At 34.1% G+C, this 25,942-nt stretch overlaps 1 protein-coding gene across 1 annotated transcript in view; it reads left to right on the top strand.

Annotated features, from left to right (window-relative positions):
• LOC145271088 (RNA polymerase II subunit A C-terminal domain phosphatase SSU72-like) overlaps positions 1-25,942 on the top strand; it is a 108,013-nt gene that overhangs the window by 19,239 nt on the left and 62,832 nt on the right. The window contains exon 2 of the mRNA XM_080126630.1: positions 22,298-22,441. Coding sequence (XP_079982756.1) covers positions 22,298-22,441 — 144 coding nt within the window. The remainder of the gene's footprint in view (positions 1-22,297; positions 22,442-25,942) is intronic.

Raw genomic sequence — 25,942 nt, 5'->3', positions numbered from 1 at the left:
CGTTTGATGAAAAACGGTTTTCTTTTTTTTGTTGAAAACCATTAACTAATTGGCCTGTTGTGTACAAATCCCAAGAGTGATAGGAACCTTCTATCATGTCTGAAAGTGACACAATGTTCAACGAGTGGGATTGGAGCTGCGCCACTGTACAACTCCTGCTCTCTACTGATCTAAGTTATGACAAGTTATATTTAAATAATTTGACTTTGCTCATTTTATGAAAAGACAAATGTTGAAAAAAAACATTTTTCACTCCGTAATGAGCTTTGAAAAATTGTTGGTGGAAAAAAAAAAAAAAAACCACAATCACCAAAAGATAAGCATTTTTATTTCTAGTCGTCACTTGGAAAAATTACTCGCATATGCAACTGCTTAACTCACAATGGACTTTACAAACGGACCGTCTAAGCCTAATAGCATCATATTTTGAAGGAAAATGTAAATAAGTGTTTGAAATGACAATAAAATTAGTCAGGTTGGTAGAAATGCAACTTTATCGCCTTTGGTAACAGTAATTTTTTTATCCTTTCTCTTTGCAAAAATTTTCTCAACCAAACTAAACCAAACACCATGAATAAATATTTGAAGATATAAAGAACTTGAAGCAGAAAAACTTTTTTCAGAATGATTGGATTTGACATTAAATAACCCAAAAAGGTTGATATGCTGTAAAAAAACAAAGCAACCAAATCAGATCAATAACTACTGCACCATTTTGACAATTATCCTTTTAAAGGTATGAATATATATATATATATATATATATATATATATATATTCATACCTTTAAAAGAGCAAATAGTTAATAAAACATGTTAAAAAACACTTCGAAAAAGTTAAAAACATTTAATTTGAAAAGGAAACACTAAATAAGTGGATACTCTTTTATCCGTGGAGTTTCGAAGAAATACTTTCCTTCTCATCAGAGGGTAGGATTTAGCAAAATGCAGGATCGGATTTTGCTTGCAAAAGTATTTGATGAAACTACAAGTAAGCCAAAGATCTTACTTGGTAACAAATAGTGAAGCAGAGGGAATATGGTGAAGAAAAAGGTGATTTCACGTGAATGGATAGTCTGGTGAAAGGTAAAGTATCCAATGACGGTAAAATGCAAATCCAAGAAAGTTAGTTAAATTTTCATTTGCACAAGTAAAATCCAAGGGAATCGCGTAATTGGAAGATGATCCAAAATAATCCAAAAGGCAGAAATTTGTAGAATTCATAAATAGGTACAAGGAAATGGGGAAAGAATTCCAATAATATTATTAAAAGAAAGAAAAAAATATTAAAAGAAAAAAATATTAATTCTTTAATATTTATAATATACTTTAGTTTTACCATCTTAGATCATTTTGGTAAATTTAATTGTAATTTTTATTTTATATATATATATATATATATATATATAATATCCTCTCACCAACTGTTGGTTCATTTTTTTTGTTTTTTCTTTTTCACTCCCAAACAAGGCATATCGACACTTTGAACATAAGGGGCTGTTGTGGGAAGATGAGCAATGAGATGGTTGTTTACATTACATTTAAACTCAAACATGTTATGACGTTTCTGAATTTTTGAAATGAGGTTGTTTGTATTATTTGGATTCAACGGACTACTATTCTCATCTTGAGTGTGATTTTCACGTTTCGGTCGATGTAACCTCCAACCTTCTTCAGTGTATCTTGTTGAACTTGTGAATTTGAACGGAATTTCGAACGGAACCCTTTATTTACTTCATGGGGGTAGCATGTTCTTGTTCCATCAGCCATGACTTGATATCGGTCGTAAGTAATTCGCAATTGTATATTTTTCCCAATCACCCATACTGAGGATTGAACCTTCAACCTTCAGGAGATTATCACTTTTACAATTGACTTTTCCAAGTACTCTAATCATTGCGCCACATTCCTAAATTCAACAAGATACACCTGAAGAAGGTCGGAGATTACGTCCACCGAAACATTGTGAGAATGACACTCAAGATGAAACCAGTAGTCCGAAGAAACCAGATGAGAATTCAGCAATGCGAGTGAAGAAACTATTAGAGCAAAAGGCTTTCCAGCATCTAAGGAAGTGAAGGGGTGGGATTTTGCTGCTTGTTAGGTTAGTGGGGAATGTGTAGGTCAATGGGGAACAAGTGCTGATTAGTAGTGTTATAAATAGTAGGATAGACTAGACTACCAAGCCTTGGTTGTGCAGCCAGTTTAAAAAAAAAAAAAGGAAAATTTTTAAACCCCAGTTTTTTTGTTTTTTTTTTCTCTGATTATTCAAAGCATTGTTTCCAATCGTCCTGAATTTCTTGCCACTGAATAAATAGTAGGGTAGACTAGACTTGCAAGCCTTGGTTATGCAGCTTTTTTTTTTTTTTTTTCTGATTATCCCAAACATTGTTTCCAATCGTCCTGAGCTTCTTGCCACTAGTACAGAAGTGATGCAGTTGGAGATTATGCAACTGTTGCTTTACTCTAGATCTCCCCCCCCCCGCAAATACATCTTTTACAGGTGGTATCTATTGTCTCTAGAGACAGAAAGCCTTTCTAAATACAACTCTCTCTCTCTCTCTCTATATATATATATATATATATATATATATATATATATACTTTTTGTATGTGACTTTTTACACCAGCAAGACACACCCAAAAGTTGCATATAATTTTAACATAGGATTCACTACTGCTACTACTACTATCGTGGCCCACTCATAAAACTGCTACTACTTATTGCGCCGTTTCATTTATTTGTATCCCTACGTAGGGAAACCAAGCTCTTCCCGAAAAAGGGGGAGCTCTCAAATGAATAGCAATTGTCTGATATGAAGGGTTTTCCCCATATTGATCAAAGCTGATTGCCTTCAAGACATCTCGGCCACGAAGGCCAGACGAGTAAATTTGCTTCGATTAATTTCATCTTTTTTTATACGAAAAAGACGAACAAACGCGCTAAACAATGGAATTGTATAAAAGTCGATCAAAATAGAGTTAGAAATGACGTCCGTTCGCAAATCATAGATATTATAATCTAGGGAGGATGTTGGAATATTTTGGGAGACTAATGGGGTATGATCCCACACAGTCGGACGATTCTATTTATAAACGATGCTGCTAAGAACTGACGAATCAAATAAATTCACGTGCTGCTACCAACCAATCAGAAACCAGAATTGCTTCATAAATATTAAACCTTTTCTGGTGCAATTTCACATGTTCTTTCCCGGGTTTCGACACGGTAAGAATATTTTGTTCTGTGGAACTGTCTACTACAAACAAGTCACCTACCAGGACTTGTGTGTAACAGCGAACCATCTGAAACTCAAAATGGCTTACACTTCTGCTACCACTTGTGTGTAACAGCGAACCATCTGAAACTCAAAATGGCTTACACTTCTGCTACCACTTGTGTGTAACAGCGAACCATCTGAAACTCAAAATGGCTTACACTTCTGCTACCACTTGTGTGTAACAGCGAACCATCTGAAACTCAAAATGGCTTACACTTCTGCTACCACTTGTGTGTAACAGCGAACCATCTGAAACTCAAAATGGCTTACACTTCTGCTACCACTTGTGTGTAACAGCGAACCATCTGAAACTCAAAATGGCTTACACTTCTGCTACCACTTGTGTGTAACAGCGAACCATCTGAAACTCAAAATGGCTTACACTTCTGCTACCACTTGTGTGTAACAGCGAACCATCTGAAACTCAAAATGGCTTACACTTCTGCTACCACTTGTGTGTAACAGCGAACCATCTGAAACTCAAAATGGCTTACACTTCTGCTACCACTTGTGTGTAACAGCGAACCATCTGAAACTCAAAATGGCTTACACTTCTGCTACCACTTGTGTGTAACAGCGAACCATCTGAAACTCAAAATGGCTTACACTTCTGCTACCACTTGTGTGTAACAGCGAACCATCTGAAACTCAAAATGGCTTACACTTCTGCTACCACTTGTGTGTAACAGCGAACCATCTGAAACTCAAAATGGCTTACACTTCTGCTACCACTTGTGTGTAACAGCGAACCATCTAAAACTCAAAATGGCTTACACTTCTGCTACCACTTGTGTGTAACAGCGAACCATCTGAAACTCAAAATGGCTTACACTTCTGCTACCACTTGTGTGTAACAGCGAACCATCTGAAACTCAAAATGGCTTACACTTCTGCTACCACTTGTGTGTAACAGCGAACCATCTGAAACTCAAAATGGCTTACACTTTTACAGGTTATGGGCCCAGCGTGCGTCTTTATTTCGATGGATCCGAATCAAAGTTCGAATTGTGGCAAGTTAAATTTCTGGGATATCTACGAATCCAAAAGCTACACAAAGTACTAGAAACACAACCTGAAAACAGAAACGATCCCGACTTCATTGAAAAGAACGCAACCGTCTTTGCGGAATTAATAGTGTTTAGATGACTGAAGTCTATCACTGGTAATGAGAGAAGCCCTGGACGACGGTTGCAAAGAATTAAACATATTGAGAGAGCATTATTTATCGAAAAGAAAACCCAAAATTATTTCTTTATACACTGAACTGACCTCTCTAAAATGAATGGAAGCCGAAACTATTACTGATTATAAGAGCCGAGACAACTGCAAATTCTTTAAAAATGTCTGGTGAAGTTATAAGTGACAGTCTGTTAATTTCTATGGTCCTTAAGGGATTATCGAGTGATTTCAAGCCATTTACCACCGTGATAACCCAGAAAGAAATACCCATGCCAGGAATAAAAAACGCAACTTTGCCAAAAGCAGGTTTTTTTCCTAAGAAAAGTACAAAAATTATGTTATAATTGGACGACCTAAGCACAAGAGTTTCCAATGTAGATACAGGACTCAAAATGGCGACTACATTAAAAATGTAGAGAGCTCTGTTAGCGAACATACATTTTTTATTTTCATGTACATTTGATGCGTCAACAAGCAATAATAATTTTCTTGTCGATTGTGGGGACACGGCACATGTGATTACAAAGGAATCTGATTTTATCAATTTTGATCCCAACTTTAAGCAACAAAATCATTTTGTAGAACTGGCTGACGGGAGTCGAGTCAAGGATATCGTTTTGAAAAGGGGCAATGCGAAAATCTCGCTAAAGAACAATAAAGGTGAACTGTGTTTCAGTATTCAGGAGAGCGCTCTTCTGGTCCCAAAATTTAAAAATATATTTTCTATGCAGGCTGCCATGGGACAATGTGCAGATATAAACTTTGGCCCCAATAAATCGGGGCTGGTGTGCCAGAATGGAACTGTATTCGACATTGGGGGGAGGATGGAAGACGCTATTATTTAAATAGCATAGTCCCATCAAAAACTGCCTGCCATGATCTACAGACATGGCATAAAATTCTTGGACACTGCAATATTCCTGATACCAAAAAGTTGCCGACTGTAGTTGATGGAATGCAAATACAAACATCAAAAACCTTCAACTGCGACGTCTGTACGCAGGGGAAGATGACAAACTATGAATACAAGATACCAGAAAAAAAATCCTATCAATGGTGCATTGTGACTTGAACGGTCCCGTAGAACCGATGGCCAGAGAACATTATAGATATGTGTTGAATTTCGTAGATGACCATTCAGGTTTAATAATGGTTTATTTTTTAAAGAATAAATCTGATACCCTGCTAGCAACTAAGAAATATCTAGCCGACATGGCCACCTACGGTGAAATCAAGTGTATTCGCTCTGACAACGGTACGGAATTCACCTATAAAGACTTTAAACTTTTACTAATTAACCATCATATCAGGCATGAAACATCAGCTCCTAGATTGCCACACCAAAACAGGACTGCTGAACGTGCGTGGCGAACACTTTTTGAAATGGCAAGATGCCTACTCATTGAATCAAAACTCCCTAAAAACCTCTGGACGTATGCACTTATGGCGGCAGCCTGTATACGCAACAGGTGTTTTAACAAAACACTATCTAAAACTCCATATGAATCTTTCTGCGGTAAAAAAAAAAAAAAAAAAAAAAATTTAAGCAGAATGCATATATTTAGTTCAACTTGCTTCGCATATATAGAGAAAAAGAGTAAATTGAATATTAAATCTGACAGAGGTATATTTCTTGGATACGATAAAAACAGTCCAGCCAATTTAATATTTTTCCCCGAAAAAAATAAAATAAAAAGAATCCGGTGTGTAAAATTCAGACACGTTTAATTGTAAAGACGAAAACCCGTCATATGAAGAGGATGGAATTATATTACCTCAAATAATTAGAACAAACGAAAAGAAGAAAAATGACGGAGACGAGTGTCGATGATGATGATAAAGTCGAGAGATATCCCAAAAAGAAATAGAAGACGACCCGATTTTTTTTGGGGTCGACAATATAAAAGATTATCAAATCGACTATTGCTATTCAGTGGAAAATGCCCCAATAGACTGTGTAATTTATATTACCCCTCAAGAGGGATTTATAATGAAAAATAAAAATAGCGTGTGGCGACTTAACAAGTCATTATATGGTCTAAAGCAGAGTGCTCAGTGTTGGAACACAGTGTTCCATGATTATATTATTAAACAACAATTTAGACAATGCGCTGTAGACCCCTGTTTATATACCCAACACAAAGACGATAAACTACTGATTTTGGTTTTGTGGGTCGAGGATATTTTAATCGCATCAAATTGTGACATAATGTTGACTGATGTTAAGAACAAATTAAGTGAAAGATTCAAAATGACTGATCTTGGCAAAATATCCTGGTTTCTGGGGATAGAATTTACTCAAAGCAAAGGACTTGTTACGATGACTCAATCGAGATACATCGACAAAATACTATTAAAATTTGGAATGGGAGAGTGCAAGAAACGCTCTACACCGATCGAAAATGATATTAATAAAAAGTATACACACAGAATCTGAAATAATGAATGACACACAATATCGCAAAATTATGGGTAGTCTTATATATTTGATGACTGCAACCAGGTCCGACGTATGCTATGCAGTGACGAAACTGTCACAGAGATTATCACGACCGAAAATGAAGGATTTGGACAGAGCTAAACAAGTCCTGTGTTATTTAAAAGGAACTAAAGAACAGAAGTTAGTATTTAGAAAATCAAGAAATCCCCTAAAATTAGAAGGTTTTTCGGATTCAGACTGGGCAAGCGACGAGGATCGCAAGAGTGTATCTGGATATTGTTTCAGACTCTCAGAAAATGGGCCTATTATTTCATGGAAATCTAAAAAGCAACAGCTTGTATCTTTCTCTACGTGTGAAGCAGAATTTATCGCGATCACACACACGACCCAGGAAGCACTCTACCTTAAAAATATCCTGAAGACTATTTTAGAGCCAGAATTGATTACAAGCCCCGTGGTAATTAATTGTGATGATCAAGCCAGTATAATCTTAGCACAGAGCACGGATGATCAATCAAAGATCTAGGCATATGGATATAAAATGCCATTGCGTAGAAAACGAGATAAAGCTACGTTTTTCTCAAAACTTGTTGGTGAATTCGACTGAATAATTTTTTTTTTTCACTGCCCTGTATGTATATAGATTTCTATATATTAAAAATACAAACCAGCGAAGTTCCACTTATGAGAAGGCTATTACTTTTTGCATGAATATCAGCGGAAAACCCGAGGGATAATGCTCAGTATATAGATTTCTATATATAAAAAAAAATAAAAAGAAAAGAAAAATAGTCCTGGACAAGACGTTAAACTGTATCCATTTTATTTTGTATTAACACTTTAACCTACTAATACTTTTGCTTAGAGAAAAAAAAAAAAATCTTTGTAATTTTCCCTTTTTGACATTTGAACACAATTAAAAATGGCGTCTTTTTAAATGCTAAAATTCTAAGATCCAAATGATTTCTAATTTTTGGTATGTCTAAGTAAATATAAAAATATATATTTATTTTTGAGCAGAACAAACACAAGGGACTTCCCCATTATAAAAAACAGGGAGGATGTTGGAATATTTTCGGAGAGTAATGGGGTATGATCCCACACAGTCGGACGATTCTATTTATAAACGATGCTGCTAAGAACTGACGAATGAAATAAATTCACGTGCTGCTACCAACCAATCAGAAACCAGAATTGCTTCATAAATATTAAACCTTTTCTGGTGCAATTTCACATGTTCTTTTCCCGGGTTTCGACACGGTAAGAATATTTTGTTCTGTGGAACTGTCTACTACAAACAAGTCACCTACCAGGACTTGTGTGTAACAGCGAACCATCTGAAACTCAAAATGGCTTACACTTCTGCTACCACTTGTGTGTAACAGCGAACCATCTGAAACTCAAAATGGCTTACACTTCTGCTACCACTTGTGTGTAACAGCGAACCATCTGAAACTCAAAATGGCTTACACTTCTGCTACCACTTGTGTGTAACAGCGAACCATCTGAAACTCAAAATGGCTTACACTTCTGCTACCACTTGTGTGTAACAGCGAACCATCTGAAACTCAAAATGGCTTACACTTCTGCTACCACTTGTGTGTAACAGCGAACCATCTGAAACTCAAAATGGCTTACACTTCTGCTACCACTTGTGTGTAACAGCGAACCATCTGAAACTCAAAATGGCTTACACTTCTGCTACCACTTGTGTGTAACAGCGAACCATCTGAAACTCAATGGCTTACACTTCTGCTACCACTTGTGTGTAACAGCGAACCATCTGAAACTCAAAATGGCTTACACTTCTGCTACCACTTGTGTGTAACAGCGAACCATCTGAAACTCAATGGCTTACACTTCTGCTACCACTTGTGTGTAACAGCGAACCATCTGAAACTCAAAATGGCTTACACTTCTGCTACCACTTGTGTGTAACAGCGAACCATCTGAAACTCAAAATGGCTTACACTTCTGCTACCACTTGTGTGTAACAGCGAACCATCTGAAACTCAAAATGGCTTACACTTCTGCTACCACTTGTGTGTAACAGCGAACCATCTGAAACTCAAAATGGCTTACACTTCTGCTACCACTTGTGTGTAACAGCGAACCATCTGAAACTCAATGGCTTACACTTCTGCTACCACTTGTGTGTAACAGCGAACCATCTGAAACTCAAAATGGCTTACACTTCTGCTACCACTTGTGTGTAACAGCGAACCATCTGAAACTCAATGGCTTACACTTCTGCTACCACTTGTGTGTAACAGCGAACCATCTGAAACTCAAAATGGCTTACACTTCTGCTACCACTTGTGTGTAACAGCGAACCATCTGAAACTCAATGGCTTACACTTCTGCTACCACTTGTGTGTAACAGCGAACCATCTGAAACTCAAAATGGCTTACACTTCTGCTACCACTTGTGTGTAACAGCGAACCATCTGAAACTCAAAATGGCTTACACTTCTGCTACCACTTGTGTGTAACAGCGAACCATCTGAAACTCAAAATGGCTTACACTTCTGCTACCACTTGTGTGTAACAGCGAACCATCTGAAACTCAAAATGGCTTACACTTCTGCTATCACTTGTGTGTAACAGCGAACCATCTGAAACTCAAAATGGCTTACACTTCTGCTCCCACTTGTGTGTAACAGCGAACCATCTGAAACTCAAAATGGCTTACACTTCTGCTACCACTTGTGTGTAACAGCGAACCATCTGAAACTCAAAATGGCTTACACTTCTGCTACCACTTGTGTGTAACAGCGAACCATCTGAAACTCAAAATGGCTTACACTTCTGCTACCACTTGTGTGTAACAGCGAACCATCTGAAACTCAATGGCTTACACTTCTGCTACCACTTGTGTGTAACAGCGAACCATCTGAAACTCAAAATGGCTTACACTTCTGCTACCACTTGTGTGTAACAGCGAACCATCTGAAACTCAATGGCTTACACTTCTGCTACCACTTGTGTGTAACAGCGAACCATCTGAAACTCAAAATGGCTTACACTTCTACAGTATATAAAAAGTTCGAAAAAATACTGACCTTCTCAAGATCCCCCCCCTTCTCCCGAAAAATGTCTTTCTTGGACATACAAAAACGCGTGTGCCACTTTTGCCTTATATATAGATATTGGACCAATATATAGTAATAATTAAAAAAATAAAAAAACTCTGTATAGTAATAATTAAAAAAAAAAAAAACAAAAAAAAACACTCGTGTACCTGCACCGAGAATTGAAACCAAAACGTTTAGCTTATGATTTACTTTTTTCTTTAACATGAGCTATGAAGACATGTTTGCTGCAAGGCTAAAAAATTAAAATATGAACCAATATCTTTTATGTCATGCATACATATTCGTTATGCGTCACCTGGCAGGTCTTTTTTTTTTTTTTTTTAAATTTTTACACTTTTGCACCAATTTTCCCTGGATAAAACATAAATATAAAGTTTCGTATGGGTCCGAATAACCTATATATTAAGTTTTATGTCTGTAGACCAAAAACTGAGAGGAGTTTGATTGACAAAATTTTTTAAACAATTATATACACGCATATATAAATATATAGAAAGAGTGTTTACTATAAGCTTTTTACGCAAATATTACGCAAGTATAAATCATGTAGAATATCTGCATGAATAAATTTTTATTCATGCAGATATTCTACATGATTTACGCTTGCGTAATATTTGCGTAAAAAGCTTATAGTAAAAATTGCAATAATTCTTATCCCTGAGTGGCTTCCGGGCCTTGATAAGTGGTGACCACCATGTAAAAAAAAAAAAAAAAAAAAAAAAAAAAATTTCACGTAATAGTTAACTAAAGATGATCATCCCATAAGGAAAAAAAAAAAAAACTAATAGGGAATTAATTAAATTGAATGGTTAAAAGAATATGCAAATTAGCTAGATTTTTTGCAGATGGATGTAATTCAACGACCCATATATAACAAAGTTGTATTTTCTTTTTAAATAAATAGAAAAAAAGATTTTTAATATGAATATCAATACGCACACACAAAAAAAAAAATTAGATTATACTTAGTTAATTTTTTTGGAAAAAAGAATTCCAGCAGAGTGCTCTATCATAAGGGACAAAATTTCGAAATAGGAGCATAATAATTTTTTATTTTCAGAAAGTTTAGATGAGATAAGTTATTGGTGCCCTCAGTTTCAAACCTGATAATAGGAACCGTTTTAGGTTCCCATATCAAGCTCTCTTCAGCCAATTTATCTTGTCTGTTTCTGGTGAGATAGATTAGCTGAAAAGAGCTTGATATGAGGGACCTAAAACGGTTCCCTATTATTAGGCTTGAAACCGACGGTACCAATGACTTCTCATCTAAACTTTGTGAAAATATATATATATATATATATATATATATATAGTAGTAATTTATAAAATATATATGGCGATTAAGCTACACTGAATATTCTGCGTTTCATCCAACTATAGGATTCGTCAGGCTTATGCGCGAATTCTGTCGTTGCTTCTTGTTTTTATACATGTTGAGGATTACTAGTTGGCCAATCAGCTTTCTAGTATCCACCGCGCCCCTTCCTACCAGCCAATGGGCATGCATTTTATCAAACAAAGGATCTGTTTTAGAGCTAGGTTAGTGGTTTTAGGTGGCCGTTCTGCTTTTTTTTTTTTTTTTTTTATATATACATATAAATATACCTATGTGTACACAATAATGCACATATATATACATATATATATATATATATATATATATACACACACACATATGCGTGTTTATGTATATTCATGTTTATTTAATTTATTTATTTGTTTTCTATTGTTATTGTTAGTTTTAAAGCTATTTTGTATCACTATCCTAGAGTAAGTTTTATTTTGTGAACACAATTGTTTGCTATTTCCCGCCTACAGTTTAATAGATTTTGAGGTTCTTTAAAGTACAGGATAGAAAATTTTTCATGGAGGCATAATTTACATGGGTCGTCTAAATGTCTGCATGTGGTAGCTTGTCTTATTATTTTCCATTCGACTACCGGCGAATGTCCGCTTTCTTTGAGTTCCCAGTATTTATTCGCTAGTGTTGTTTTTATACGGTGTTTTTTATTTTTGAATGTGCTTTTGTGGTCATAGTATCGGGTTTTGAAATCTAAGGAAGTCATGCCTATGTAATATTTTTTGTTATTTGGGTTTTCTTTTGCAAATATTGTTGCTTGATAGACTACGCTTTTTGTTAGACATTTGTTTTGGACTGGGCAAAGTGTGCGGTGTCTACAATTGCATTTATCTTGTTCGTTATTAGTATTTTTATTTATGGTATGGTTGTACTTGTCCGGGGTTGGTTTGTTATTATTATTATTATTATTATTATTGTTATTATTATTATTATTATTATTATTATCAAATGGGTATATATATATGTATATAGCAGGCTGCCTGGCATTGCCTGGTCGTAAGATGTGCTTAAATATATTTTAATTCCTGCAGATTACATATTATTACAGAGACAATTCTCTACTGATTATTATATTGTACCTAATATATAGTAGTGAGATCAAAACTAAAATATATATATATATATATATATAGGACTTAGGTGCCATTAGCTAGAATCAAAACCTGCTAGTCTCCACCCTCATTCCTTAGCCTCTGAGCCATGCCCATACGCATATATCTATATAAAAGTGAGAATGTGTGAGGACACTTCTCAACCTAGTACTCAACGAATTTTTTATCTACAGACTTGAAATTTGGTATTTAGGATATTCAGACATGTAGAAAACTTCAATCGGGTTTCTTCTGGAAAAAGGGGCTGCTGAGTGGTCCAAATTGAAAAATTGGTACTTGGGGTCTTCGGATATTTATCTGCTTGTCATCTGTTTTGCAAATGGACATGCATTGTTTCTTGTGTATAGAATAAGTAAGTTTGAAAACACTTTTTAAAGATCGTATCAAGCTGGCCTAATGGTTATTGTACTTAATGAACTGTTTAGAAAAAAAAAAACATTACTCCTGTGCACATGCCTCAGTTTCTGGATGAATGAAAATATATTTATACGTATTTTATGACCAGGCAACGCTGGGCCACTTGTGATTATATAAATTCACCTGTCATCCTATTTTAGCAGGATTGCCTGATTGTCGAAGACAAAATTTAAACAACCAAGAGCACCCTTGTACCGTCCAGTTTTATAATTATATAGATGTGTGTATAGATATGGCACAATCACGTTTGATACACCGGTTTTCCGTCAGATCACTGAAGTTAAGCAATGATGAGCCTGGCCAGTATCCATTGGGTGACCAATTGGGACTTCCAGATGCTGTTTGTGCTCTCCGCTTATCTCGGCATTGTGTCCAGACGTCCTGGACTTCTCCTTGCTACTGGACTCAAACAGTGCCGATTCAGGAGATGTGTGGTTGGGTTATTGCATAATCCTTGCCTCACAATTACATGCGCAGCTGCCACTACAGGGGGTATCCTTTGTCTTTCGAAACTGAATGGAGGCATCGTCATCAGATGTGTAATTTTGGGGAGGGGGTAACAATTCGTTGTGTGTTTATTTACTTCCTCTGGAGGAAGTTAGACACAAGGTTATGCGAGGTTTTGAAAAGCCAGCACACTAGCAGTGCATGCTGGCCTACAAAAAATGCCTGACATTCATAGGTAGGTGGCAGCTCAGGCGATTAACGATAAACTAAATATCTCTTCCAAAGGTAAAGCCCAGGAAGGTGGATTTTCTTTTTTTGAACCACTTCCACGCAGCAGTTATTTCCGATTTTCCAAGCATATTTTTGTTCCTTTCTGAAGATTTTTGAAAATAACATGTTTTGATTGAAAACCAAAATGTTAAATTAGGAAACAATTCAAGAAAAAAAAAAATTTTCTTTCAATTTTAGATGGGGGATCAGCTGGGATTATCTTTTTTCTTTAGCACCAACCAACAGTCTCGGCAATTGTTGTGGTGACTTGTTCATTTTGACTGGAGTATCTAGTCCTGTACAATTTTAGAAAAGTCCATTCCAGGCTTTGCCTTACCCCCTTCTTTAAGAAGGGATTAGTTCATTGCTAATCACATGTGGTGCCCCTACTGGGGAATACTGACAGGGTTGCCCAGGTATTTTTTGCAAGCCATAGTCCTCTCCCTCTAGATCGCTGTCTTTTCGACCCTTGTCACATCATGGACAGGAGATAAATGACTCTTCAGCTTGTTAGGGAAGCTTAATGTAAAATGCCCCTGCTCTTTTATACAGCAGAGCCGCATGAGATGCTTAATAGTTTATGCAATTCTCTTCCTATATAAGAGCCAAGTACATCCAAGGATGGGGTACCATTGTTACATCTGCGGCAGGAACTGCTGGAAAGACTTATCCTGCCTTGACAAGGCTCTTATATAGATATATGTCTGCTCTATTGCTATTTTCATGGCATGTGCTCGTCTGAGCTCCAATCTATGGTCCCCCCTCTCCCTGGCCTGACTTTCACAAAAAACACTTGTCTAGTTGAAACCACTATCAAGTTTCCCCGACTCTTTATCTGTGCTTAAACCTAAACGTAAATTCCATGAGCAAAGCTTCTTTTTTAGAACCGCAAGCCTTTGGAACTCTGTTCCTTTTGACTGCTTTCCGATTGACTACAGGTTCTGGATATGACCTTAACCTATATCCAATGGTGAGGCCCCAGCTTGCGGGCTTTGGGGAGTGTGGAACCACCTCTTAATTGCCATTGCTCCCCGGTCCACTCTGACCCGGCGTGGTAGTACCTGTTAGGGTCCCAACTATGGGTTAAATAGATACGGACTTGAAAAAAAAAATATATTAAACTTTTTCTTCAAAATCACTGGATTCAGCATTAAGTGACCTAAAAAGGGTTGATATGCCGTAAAACAACCAACCAACTGACTACAATATGGTCGTCTTCAAGTCCAACATAAACAAATTCTTGATAAGCTGTTCCCCTTAAGTAATCCAATTTATCAAATTTTCCCTTACTAATGATTAATACGATATTGTCTCATTTACTACTGTACACTCCTTAACACTTATCCTTGAGTGGCCTCTGGGACTTAACATATGATGACTCCTTTGTCAAAAAAAAAGATTTTTTTTTGTTGATCTCTGAAGCATGGATGAATAAAAAAAGGTTTTTGTGAGTAAACTTTAATTATACTTTTAAAAAATTATTTTTGCGTTTCAAAGCTTTACAGTAAGTAAACATGTCAGCCATTTTAATCTGTTGCTAGTAGGTTATACAAGTGGTTGAGGACTGCTTGTGAATTTGATATTCCCATGAAGCTTCCTCCTTTGGAGGAACCCAGTTCAGGGAAATGCGGCCCTCTGCCTGTTTTACAACAAGCTACAAGCCCTAGTAACCCCTCGACGTAAATACCCCCCCCCCCGACAAGCAGCAAAATTCCACCCTTACACAGAAATAAATGTAAGAAAGCCTTCTACTCCAATAGTTTCTTCCCTAGGACTGCTAGACTTTGGAATTCCGTTCCAGGTTCCTGTTTCCTTGACTGTACTGACATGCAGAAGTTCAAGTGTAATTTAAACATACATCTTGCTGCTCAGCTCCCCACATAATACACCTTCAAATTATGTCCCAAATAGTAGCCCTCTACATCAAAGTGGCAATGTGCCTTATTTGGGGTGAAAATGCAAAAAAAAAAAAAAAAAAAAAAAAAAAAAAAAAAGTAAATAATAAAAAAAAAGTTATTGCTAGTAGGTGAAAAAAAAATTGGATGTTTGCTTGTTTTGAAGAAGTCACTTATATATTGGATCCAGCATTTATGTGTTAGTAGTAGGGTTGTGACAACAGCATATTCTTTTCATTGTTTTGACTCGAGCATATATCCGACACAGTTAAACACGATTAACCAACCGAGAACCACATCATTCTACATAAAATCATACAAGATATCAATGGATATATATATCTGAGAATCAAAGCAAGGAAAAGAATATGCTGTTGTCATAGCCCTAGTTATTAGGTTGTCCCAAAAGTTTGTAAATACTTGCAAAATAAAAAAAAATTAAAATTTTAGTCGCAAGGTAATAAAAAGAATAAATCCTCAATTGTAATGGACGGCTCTCGCCTAGGAGAAGCTCAGTGTTTTGACAAGCTTCTGGGTTTGACCTTTACTCCTGATCTGAAATGGAACACGTACATCAAGTCTGTTGCCAGGGTCGCTGGAAAGATGGTGGGTTCCTTCTACCACTCCAAAAGATATCTCACTAATGATGCAATTCTCTATCTATATAAAAGCCAAGTACGTCCAAGGATAGAATACTGCTGCCATATCTGGGCAGGAGCTGCTAAAAATAGCCTATCCTGCCTTGACAGAGTACAAAATAGACTTCGTGGCTTGGTGGGGGATGCCCTTTTCTCTTCCCTGCAACCTCTTTCCCACAGAAGAGACGTTGTGAACCTGTCTTTGTTTTACCATTATTTCCATGGCAAGTGCTCGTCTGAGCTCCAATATCTGGTCCCTCCTCGCCAATCTTTTACGAAAAACACCCGTCTAGCTGAAGCTACTGTCAAAAATTTTCCCCACTCTATCTGTTCCTAAATCAAAACGTAGATTCCATGAACAAAACTTCTTTCTTAGAACAGCACGCCAGTGGAACTCTGTTCCGTCTGCCTGTTTCCCACCTGACTCCAACTTGGATGTCTTCAAATCCAACGTAAATAAATTCCTGATGAACCGCCCCCTTAAGTAGACACTTTATGAAATCTCAACACTAACGTACAATGTACTGTACATGCAATAGCCCTTATCCCTGAGTGGCTTCCAGGCCTTGATAAGTGGTGACCTCCTTGTAAAAAAAAAATAAAATAAAATTTTCCAAGACTTTCTGCCATCGATCTGCAAGCTTTCAGATCTGGTCAAAGTACCATTCAAGCGTCTTTTAATTAAAGAATTCTTGACACGCTTCCTCGACTTTATCGAACACGTCAAATCAGCAAGCCCTTGAGAAAGTGTTGCGTTGAGCGGAAAAGGACGTAATCTGATGGAGTACAGCCAGGACTGTAGAGTGGATGTGGCAGAACCTCAACGCCGTCCAGCTCTTCAAACTTGTCTTTGGTCTTCCTGGCAGTGTGTAGCTTCAATCAATTCTTGAGTGCTCGATGAACACGCAATGTCCAACCCAGTTTGCAAGTCTCCATCATCAAACTTTAACGGTCATCTCAAACGAGGCTCATCTTCAAGACTCCTGGCGCCAGAATCGAAACACTTGTACCACTTTGAGATCGCCACATGTAATTGTTTCTTCACCTTCGGCAGCACAAAACCTCTTTTGCGGCTTTTCTGGCTGCAAGACCTTGCTTCTAGCATTAACGACTGTCTCATAATATATACAAAGTCTGGACAAATTAAAATATATCTAAGCATATTTTGCGAATGGGCAAAGCCACCTCTACTCTCACCCCCACCACTAGTACTTGCAAAAAAAAAAAAAAATGAAATTTTACTCGCTGTGTAAAAACAAAAAATAAATTAATCCTCAAAATAACGACCATCATTTTCCAAGATCGTCCCCAACGAGGCTTATCTAAAAGACTTGTCGCCAGAATTGAAATGCTTGTACCCCTTTGAGATCGCCGCACATGCAATTGTGCCTTCACCTTTGGCAGCACAAATCTCTTCTGCGGCTTTCCTGGTTGAAAGACCTTGTTTCCAGCAGTCATGAATCAAAACTCGCAGCTCAATTTTATTAATTGCCATCGAGAATAGAACGAAGAAGATCACTGTAATAATATAAACGAAAAATAAACAAAAATTGAATAAAAATTCAGTTTTTTGTAAGTGTTTACAAACTTTTGGCACTAACCCTAACCCTAACATTTTTTAATTATCATCTTTGTTCATATTACTTGGATTCATCGGACTACTGTTCTCATCTTCATCAGAATTTCTGTAATGTTATGACCCTTTAGGCTGTGATCATAGTGTAGTATCTGTTAACTGTGGCAAGCGGGGTCAATGGTCAAAACATTATTGTTATTGTATTCTTATTAATTGATTTGAGTGACGGATGGTCGCTAGATCAGTTATGATTAGAAGAATAAACAATTAAATTGCGAAAGAAATGATTGACGTGCGAATCGCAAAAAGAATGCGAAAATAGATGTAAACATTATTTTGGGGTTTTGAATAAACAAATAACTAGCTGGGACATTAGGTTGGTCTGAGACACGTAATTAGGTGACGTAAGAGAACATGTGATGTAGTTAGTTTTGGAGAGATTCAGAGAGTTGAGGATTGACCACCAAAGCGGACAGACATTTAGACAGGTGTGGACAGACAGCTAGGAGCGGGCTGTAAGAATAGAAAATGTAGACGAACTGCAGATCATGTGAAAACCATTTGAGACAACTGTAATAAATTTATATTATAAAAATATAAAGAGTTGTTTTAATGGTTTCACAAATAAGAACAGATGTCTCAATTGGTTGGTGCTGATCGTTTCATGGTTCGTCACGGAGCAGCAGGAAGTTAAAAGAACTCTTCAAGAAAAAGGTATGAAGCATATAATATTCTTCTTATATATGAACTGTAAAAATATCCCGTGTGATAAGTCTGATGCAACATGACTCGGTTTACACGTCAATATCATGTACTCCTGGCTAAACAACATGCACACGATTTATACGTTTATTATCTGTCTGTTAAAAAAACAATATCTTTCATCCACTAGATAACAAATGACACGTTTTAATATATCATCTCCTCCAATATAAACCAATATACAACATTTCGAGCAGAACCCTTTATTTACCTCGCGGGGGTAGCATGCTCTTGTTCCGTCAGCCATGACTGGATAGAGGTCCTAAGTAATTCGCAATTTTATTTTTCGGTCACCTACACTGAGGATTGAACCTTCAACCTTCAGGAGAATATCACTTTCTACAATTAGTTTTTCCTAGTACTCTAACCACTGCGCTATGGGTCCTTGCGGAAAATCACACTCAAGATGAGAACGGTAGTCCGATGAATCCAAATAATACAAACGACCAATCCTCATCTCAAAAATTCAGAAACGTATGATCTTTGTATTGATTTATTTCTTCCGGCCATGTGCATGTCTATGAAGTGTGTTCTAGTCTGGCCTGATGGCAATACACCCAGCCCAGATATTCACTATTTGGTTTTGAATTTAATGTTCAGTTGCAAAAAAAACAAAAAAAAACACCGTCACTGCATTACAAGACAAACAACGGGTATCATAAAAAGACGTAACATTTGAAACGTAAGAATATGCAGTCCCCAGTATTTGTCATAACTTAATAGCGCTTCTACACTATTGGAACGAAATGTCGGAAATCGTAAAACTGAATTTCACATGAAAACAATAATATCTACGTATTCCTCGTATTTTTAAGATGATTATATCCAAAAAATACGAAAATCGATAAGGTAGAAAATTATTTATTAAAGAAAATAAAAAATAGAATTTGATGGAAACGATCAGAAGACACAGGAGAGTTCAAAGGGGAGGGGGGGGGTAATTTTCCGTTTCGATTTAAACAAGATGGCGGCAATTTGACTACAAAATCTCGTCCCAATAGTGTAGAAGCACCGTTTCTTATATATTTTTGCCTTTGATAGCATTTATTTTGTTACAGAAGTGTATTTTTGGGTTTGTATTACTGTACACATAGATTCAAAAAAGTTTATTTTTGTCTGTTTATCATAATTAAGTTTCACACCTTAAGAATTATGACAAACAAAAATAAATTTCATATTTAAAATTTGATGTCCAAAATCTAAGACATAACATTTTCAGAAGCCAATAATTATGACCCACTAACCACAAATATGGGGGTCAAATGCCTTTTAAAAAAAAAAAAACTCCCTTAATCCTACCTCTAGTCCTAGGTACGAGTGGCAAGCCTCCTCTTAAAACCTTTAGCCCTAACAATAACGCTAAGTCTAAGTGGCAAGCTCCTCACTAAACAAAGTTCCTTGGTAAGCTACATATAAGTGTCAAAAAAAAATCCTTCCTTAAAGAAAAGTGCATATTTATCACCCATAAAAAAATTAATTAGTCAACTGTCCTTAAATGCTAGAATGGTCTCGAAATGGTGAATTATTTTACATTAAATTTATGTGAAACTAACCCCCACTCTAAATTCTAAAATTGTTTTTTGTTTCTATCAAGTCATCAGGGTGTTCACACATAATTTTCCTTAGCTCTATCATTAACCCAGAGTGGTCACCTCCCCACCCTTTCATAATTGCATAAGCCCCTCTTAAAACCACACATAATCGTCTTTAGGGGGGAAAAAAAAAAAAGCGTACCGGATTTATCTCTGATAAAAAAAAAAAAAATGGTTAACTGCCCTAAAACGCTAGAATGGCTCAAAATGGGGAATCATTTTACATTAAATCCTAAAATAATACTTGTTTAGCTTTCATTAAAGTTTTTCATGGTATTCACGCGTAATTTCCTACAAAGGTAAAATCGCATATTTTGGAGAGGTGGTCTGGGGGAGTTAACTGAAGGTATTAATCTACAATAATACCAAAGAAATATTGCAATATATTAATTTTTAAACAGTCATAGATTTCAACTTTGAGTTCTTTAACTTTTTTCTTTTAATGAATACATGGCATTTTTAAGGAATTGCAGCATATTTATGTGCATTTACTGCAGATTATTTGGAAACCATTTATTTTTGGAGATTTTCAGTAGCATATTCTAATTTCTAGGAAAGAAATACACTTACATGGTAAATTTCATTTCTTAATCTAGTGTTTTAACAAAGATATAGCATTTTTATTGAAAAAGTAGTGTAAAAAATGTGACAAAACGCATATGGTCTTAAAGAAAGGAAAATATCCAAACGTGCAAGGCACAAAAATAGTCATAACTTCCTTAATTTTAATCAGATTTTAAAAAGATTCTTTCTTAGCTCATCAAGCTCTTTCTATATATATGAATATTGAAATATTTTAAGCTATTTCAATTTTTTCATGTGTATTGCTAATGTTTTGTTTCTGTGATTTGTTTTATGTTTGTCATATTAAAAATCTAGAATTACTTCCCTTTGTTTTCGTTTTGTTTCATTTTATAGAAACAAGATGGCGGCATTTATTTATTTCCTTTTTACTAATAATTTGGTAGTAGAAATGGATATTTAGCGAGTTCAGGGTGACCCTAAAAAATATGCCACCCATGGAATCTATCTATCTATATATATAGAAAAGTGAACGTGTCTGTGTATCCGTCTGTGCACATTTCCCTACGCAATAACTCTGTCAATTTTAAGCCTACAGACTCGAAATTTGATATACAGGGTACTGAGATTTGGGAAAATCTTTTGTGATTGGTTTTCAGACAGAAATTTGGCTGTTAAGGGGTCAGTTCAACGATTTGACCTTTGAGAACTCTACCAAACTCCTCCGTCAATTTTGGGTCTAAACATTTAAAATTTTAGATATAGGTTCCTTGGACATGGATCTAAATCAATAACTTGATTTGAGCCCTAAACAATAAATGTCAAGGGATCATAATAGGGGTCAAAGTTAAAAAAAAAATTGACCGTTTTTTTTTTTTTCCTCAACATACACCTCCAAACACCCGGGCAACGCCGGGCTGAAATGCTAGTATATCTATAAAAGTGAAACTTATTTATTAAAGAAAATAGAATTTGAAGAAGACAATCGTGTATGCTTATGAAAGACACAGAAGAATCACAATTCAGGCAAAAAACTTGTATTTTATTTTTATATTATTTAATTTTTAGTCCAACAGTTATTTTTATATTAAACAATTATAAACAAAATCAAAAATGAAAACCAGACTCAGAAACACTGTATATATGTTTATTTTTTGTTTTGCATCAGTCAGATTCAACATTTAGTTACTTCCCTTGTTTATAATTTCGTTTCGCTTCATTTTATTGATTATTATTGATGGCGGCAATTTGTCACCTGCTAACACGATTAAAGTTGTTTCTTTTAAATAATTCAGTAATATTCAGGTAATTCCGACTGCATAATTTGGAGGCTACCATTTTAACTTATTAGAATTGACAAAAAAAAAATCAGTTTAAACCATTGTTTTTTATCTGAAAACTCCATTTATCGAACACAAAACTTTGTTCCAATAGTGTAGAAGTGTCGAGAAATGTTTACTTACCAGTATTCCATTTGACTAAAAAAATCTCGTCCTAATAATATAGAAGCACCGACTTTGATGCAATCGGAATCTTACCAAGAACCCCTTCAATAACCCAAACGTGTACATGTACCTTTTCATGATTTTATGATGTAGAGATAAATTTTTACTGCTATTGTATAGCTTGCTTTAAATGTTTCCCCCCCCCCCCGAATCGAGAACAGGAAAAAATATATCTATGTAATTTTATTTTTTCTTTATATTTTACAGCAAGAAAGGATTTAATGTGCGATCGTTTGGCACAGGGTCACAGGTCAAACTGCCCGGACCTTCTCCTGAACGTCCCAATATCTACGACTTCAACACAACATATGACGAAATGTACAAGGATTTGCTTCGGAAAGACAGTGAACTGTATCCTTAAAATTTCGTTTCACTTTTAACCGTTAAAATTTTACTGTTTTCATATATATATATATATATATATATATATATATGTATGTATGTATGTACACACACACACATTACGAGGCGGCGATCTTTAAATTGTACTAATCAAATTTCAATTCAAAATTTGATTAGTACAATTTAAAGATCGCCGCCTCGTAATGTGTGTGTGTGTACATACATATCTCACCTGTCTGTTTAAATGTATGTATGTTTGCCTAAAACTTTCGACAGAGGCGACAAATTTTCGCGAGAACAGTATTGTTTTGAAGCTCGACCCTTCAAACGACAAATATTGAAAAATTGGCTGAAAATATTAATTCCTTCATCCTCAACGGAGCACTTTTCTACAAGGAAGAGGTCGCTTTTTTTTGCTGATATTTTCGAAAGTCATCCCCTCTTTTCAATTGACTAGCCTTAATTTAAACCTTCGCCACTTCCGGTTGGGCAAATGGATGCAACGGCGAAGATGTCACTTTTTTTTTTTTTTTCACCCACATTCTTTTCCCTCTTTGCTCAAAACACACCCAAGCTAGTCATATATATATATATATATATGAGGCAGCGAACTTTAAATTGACAACTCCATTTTCTTTAATTATAGATTTGGCAACTATCGGTTATTTTGAGTTCAGCTTGGTTTGGCAATTCATCACAAAGTGACCGACACCCAAGCAGCGTTTGCAAATTTATTTTGAAAAGCATTTTTAAACATTTGAACAAATTTCACGAAATGAACTAGTAAACTCCGATGTTTACATTGATAGACCAGACTTAATAGATCATTTGGAAGATAACATTGGGTGCGTTTTTGCTGAAATACAGCCTAATTTAATACGTAGTTTGTGAAAATTATACCCTTAGATTACGTCGTATGCTCAAAATTGTATTTTGAATATAAATACCAAAAATTAAATCTTTGGAATAAATCACATTTGTTTAATAAAATATTTTTGTGATTTCTTTTATTCAAGCTGCCCTGAAAAAAAAAGAAAAAAAAAAAGATTATATATATATACTAGCGGGGGTACCCGGCGTTGCCCGAGTGTTTGTTTCCGGGAGGGGGGGGGGGAGTTTAAAAAAATGTTATGGTAGGTAAGTGGGAAGGATCAAACCCGGAGTCATGAGTAAAAGTAGGAAAACAAAATGTGTGAAAAAAAAAAAAAAACATCTGCAACGTTAACAGTTCGGCCACCAAGAAAAGTCCATTCCAGTTGTTTAGGAAAAAAAAAAAAAAAAAAACGACTACGGTAGGTCGGTGCGAACGTGAAAATATAATGTGAATTGTCCAGCACGCTAACCACTACGCCACAGAGCACTGCAGCTTAGTTTAGTGATTTTAAATAACTTCACATGAAAGAACTACGAAGCCAAACCGGTATTCTCTTCTCAACTGTTCCTTGTGAACGATCCCCAAACGGTGTTAAGTGGTGGCAGGGGGAGGAGGAATTTATTAGAGAGAAAATATTTTACCACTTCCATTGATCTTAACCGATTTTGGCCGTGACTTCTCAGCAGAAAAAGTATCGAGGAATTTGAGAAATAATAAGCCTATAACACAACTCAGATATTGTTCTGCCGTTTGTGCATATTATATTTGCATGAAATATCTTGATTTTTAATCCTATTAAGGTCAAAATCCGACGGGAAAAAATGAGTTCATTTTATTTATATAGAGATATATAGCTTTTATGCACAGATCATCATATAATGAAAATGTTTAAATTTCAACATTATTTCATGCGGTTAACGGTAGCCGAATGGATACGGTTTTTGCTCATGAGGCCAGGGATGACTTCTGTCGCCGAGTTCGAATCTATTAGCTGGTGTTAATCGTAACACCCTTCACTGATGATTGCCGAAAGAATGAAGCACTAGTGTCTGTAGGTATTTAATAATTATTATAGTAAATAATTATATATATGATACTTATTTGCTTCCCCACCAAAGCAAATTAGGCACAAGGCCGTTTTTAATGGGGGGTAAAAACCAGCTCCCCTAAAAGTAAGGTAAAAAGGTTGCACTCTGGTTGTGACCAAAAATAATAATTGTCCCAGTATAGAGGGTTTCCCCTCCATTGACTGGTACAAATTATCTAAAGTGCAGCATCTGCAGAACAGATACTACACTTTGATCCCGGCCCAAAGGCCAAGAACACCTATGTATAATTTATGATTTATATATGTACATGCTTTATATATATATATATATTATAAAATATATATATATATATATATATATTATAAAATATATATATATATATTATAAAATATATATATATATATATATATATATATATTATAAAATATATATATATATATATTATAAAATATATATATATATATATTATAAAATATATATATATATATATTATAAAATATATATATATATATATTATAAAATATATATATATATATATATATTATAAAATATATATATATATATATTATAAAATATATATATATATATATATATTATAAAATATATATATATATATATATTATAAAATATATATATATATATATATATATTATAAAATATATATATATATATATATATATTATAAAATATATATATATATATATATATATTATAAAATATATATATATATATATATATATTATAAAATATATATATATATATATATATTATAAAATATATATATATATATATATATATTATAAAATATATATATATATATATATATTATAAAATATATATATATATATATATTATAAAATATATATATATATATATATATTATAAAATATATATATATATATATATATTATAAAATATATATATATATATATATATATTATAAAATATATATATATATATATTATAAAATATATATATATATATATTATAAAATATATAAATATATATTATAAAATATATATATATATATATATATTATAAAATATATATATATATATATATATTATAAAATATATATATATATATATTATAAAATATATATATATATATATATTATAAAATATATATATATATATATATATATTATAAAATATATATATATATATATATATTATAAAATATATATATATATATATATATTATAAAATATATATATATATATATATATTATAAAATATATATATATATATATATATATTATAAAATATATATATATATATATATATTATAAAATATATATATATATATATATTATAAAATATATATATATATATATATATATTATAAAATATATATATATATATATATATATTATAAAATATATATATATATATATATATATTATAAAATATATATATATATATATATATTATAAAATATATATATATATATATATATATTATAAAATATATATATATATATATATATATTATAAAATATATATATATATATATATATATATTATAAAATATATATATATATATATATATATTATAAAATATATATATATATATATATATATTATAA

The sequence above is a fragment of the Euprymna scolopes genome, chromosome 46 (assembly GCF_053919585.1).
Source record: "Euprymna scolopes isolate OS-2025 chromosome 46, ASM5391958v1, whole genome shotgun sequence".
NCBI classification, from domain to species: Eukaryota; Metazoa; Mollusca; class Cephalopoda; order Sepiida; family Sepiolidae; genus Euprymna; species Euprymna scolopes.
Note: the sequence above shows the minus strand (reverse complement) of the source record. Positions and strands in the feature narration are given on the sequence as shown.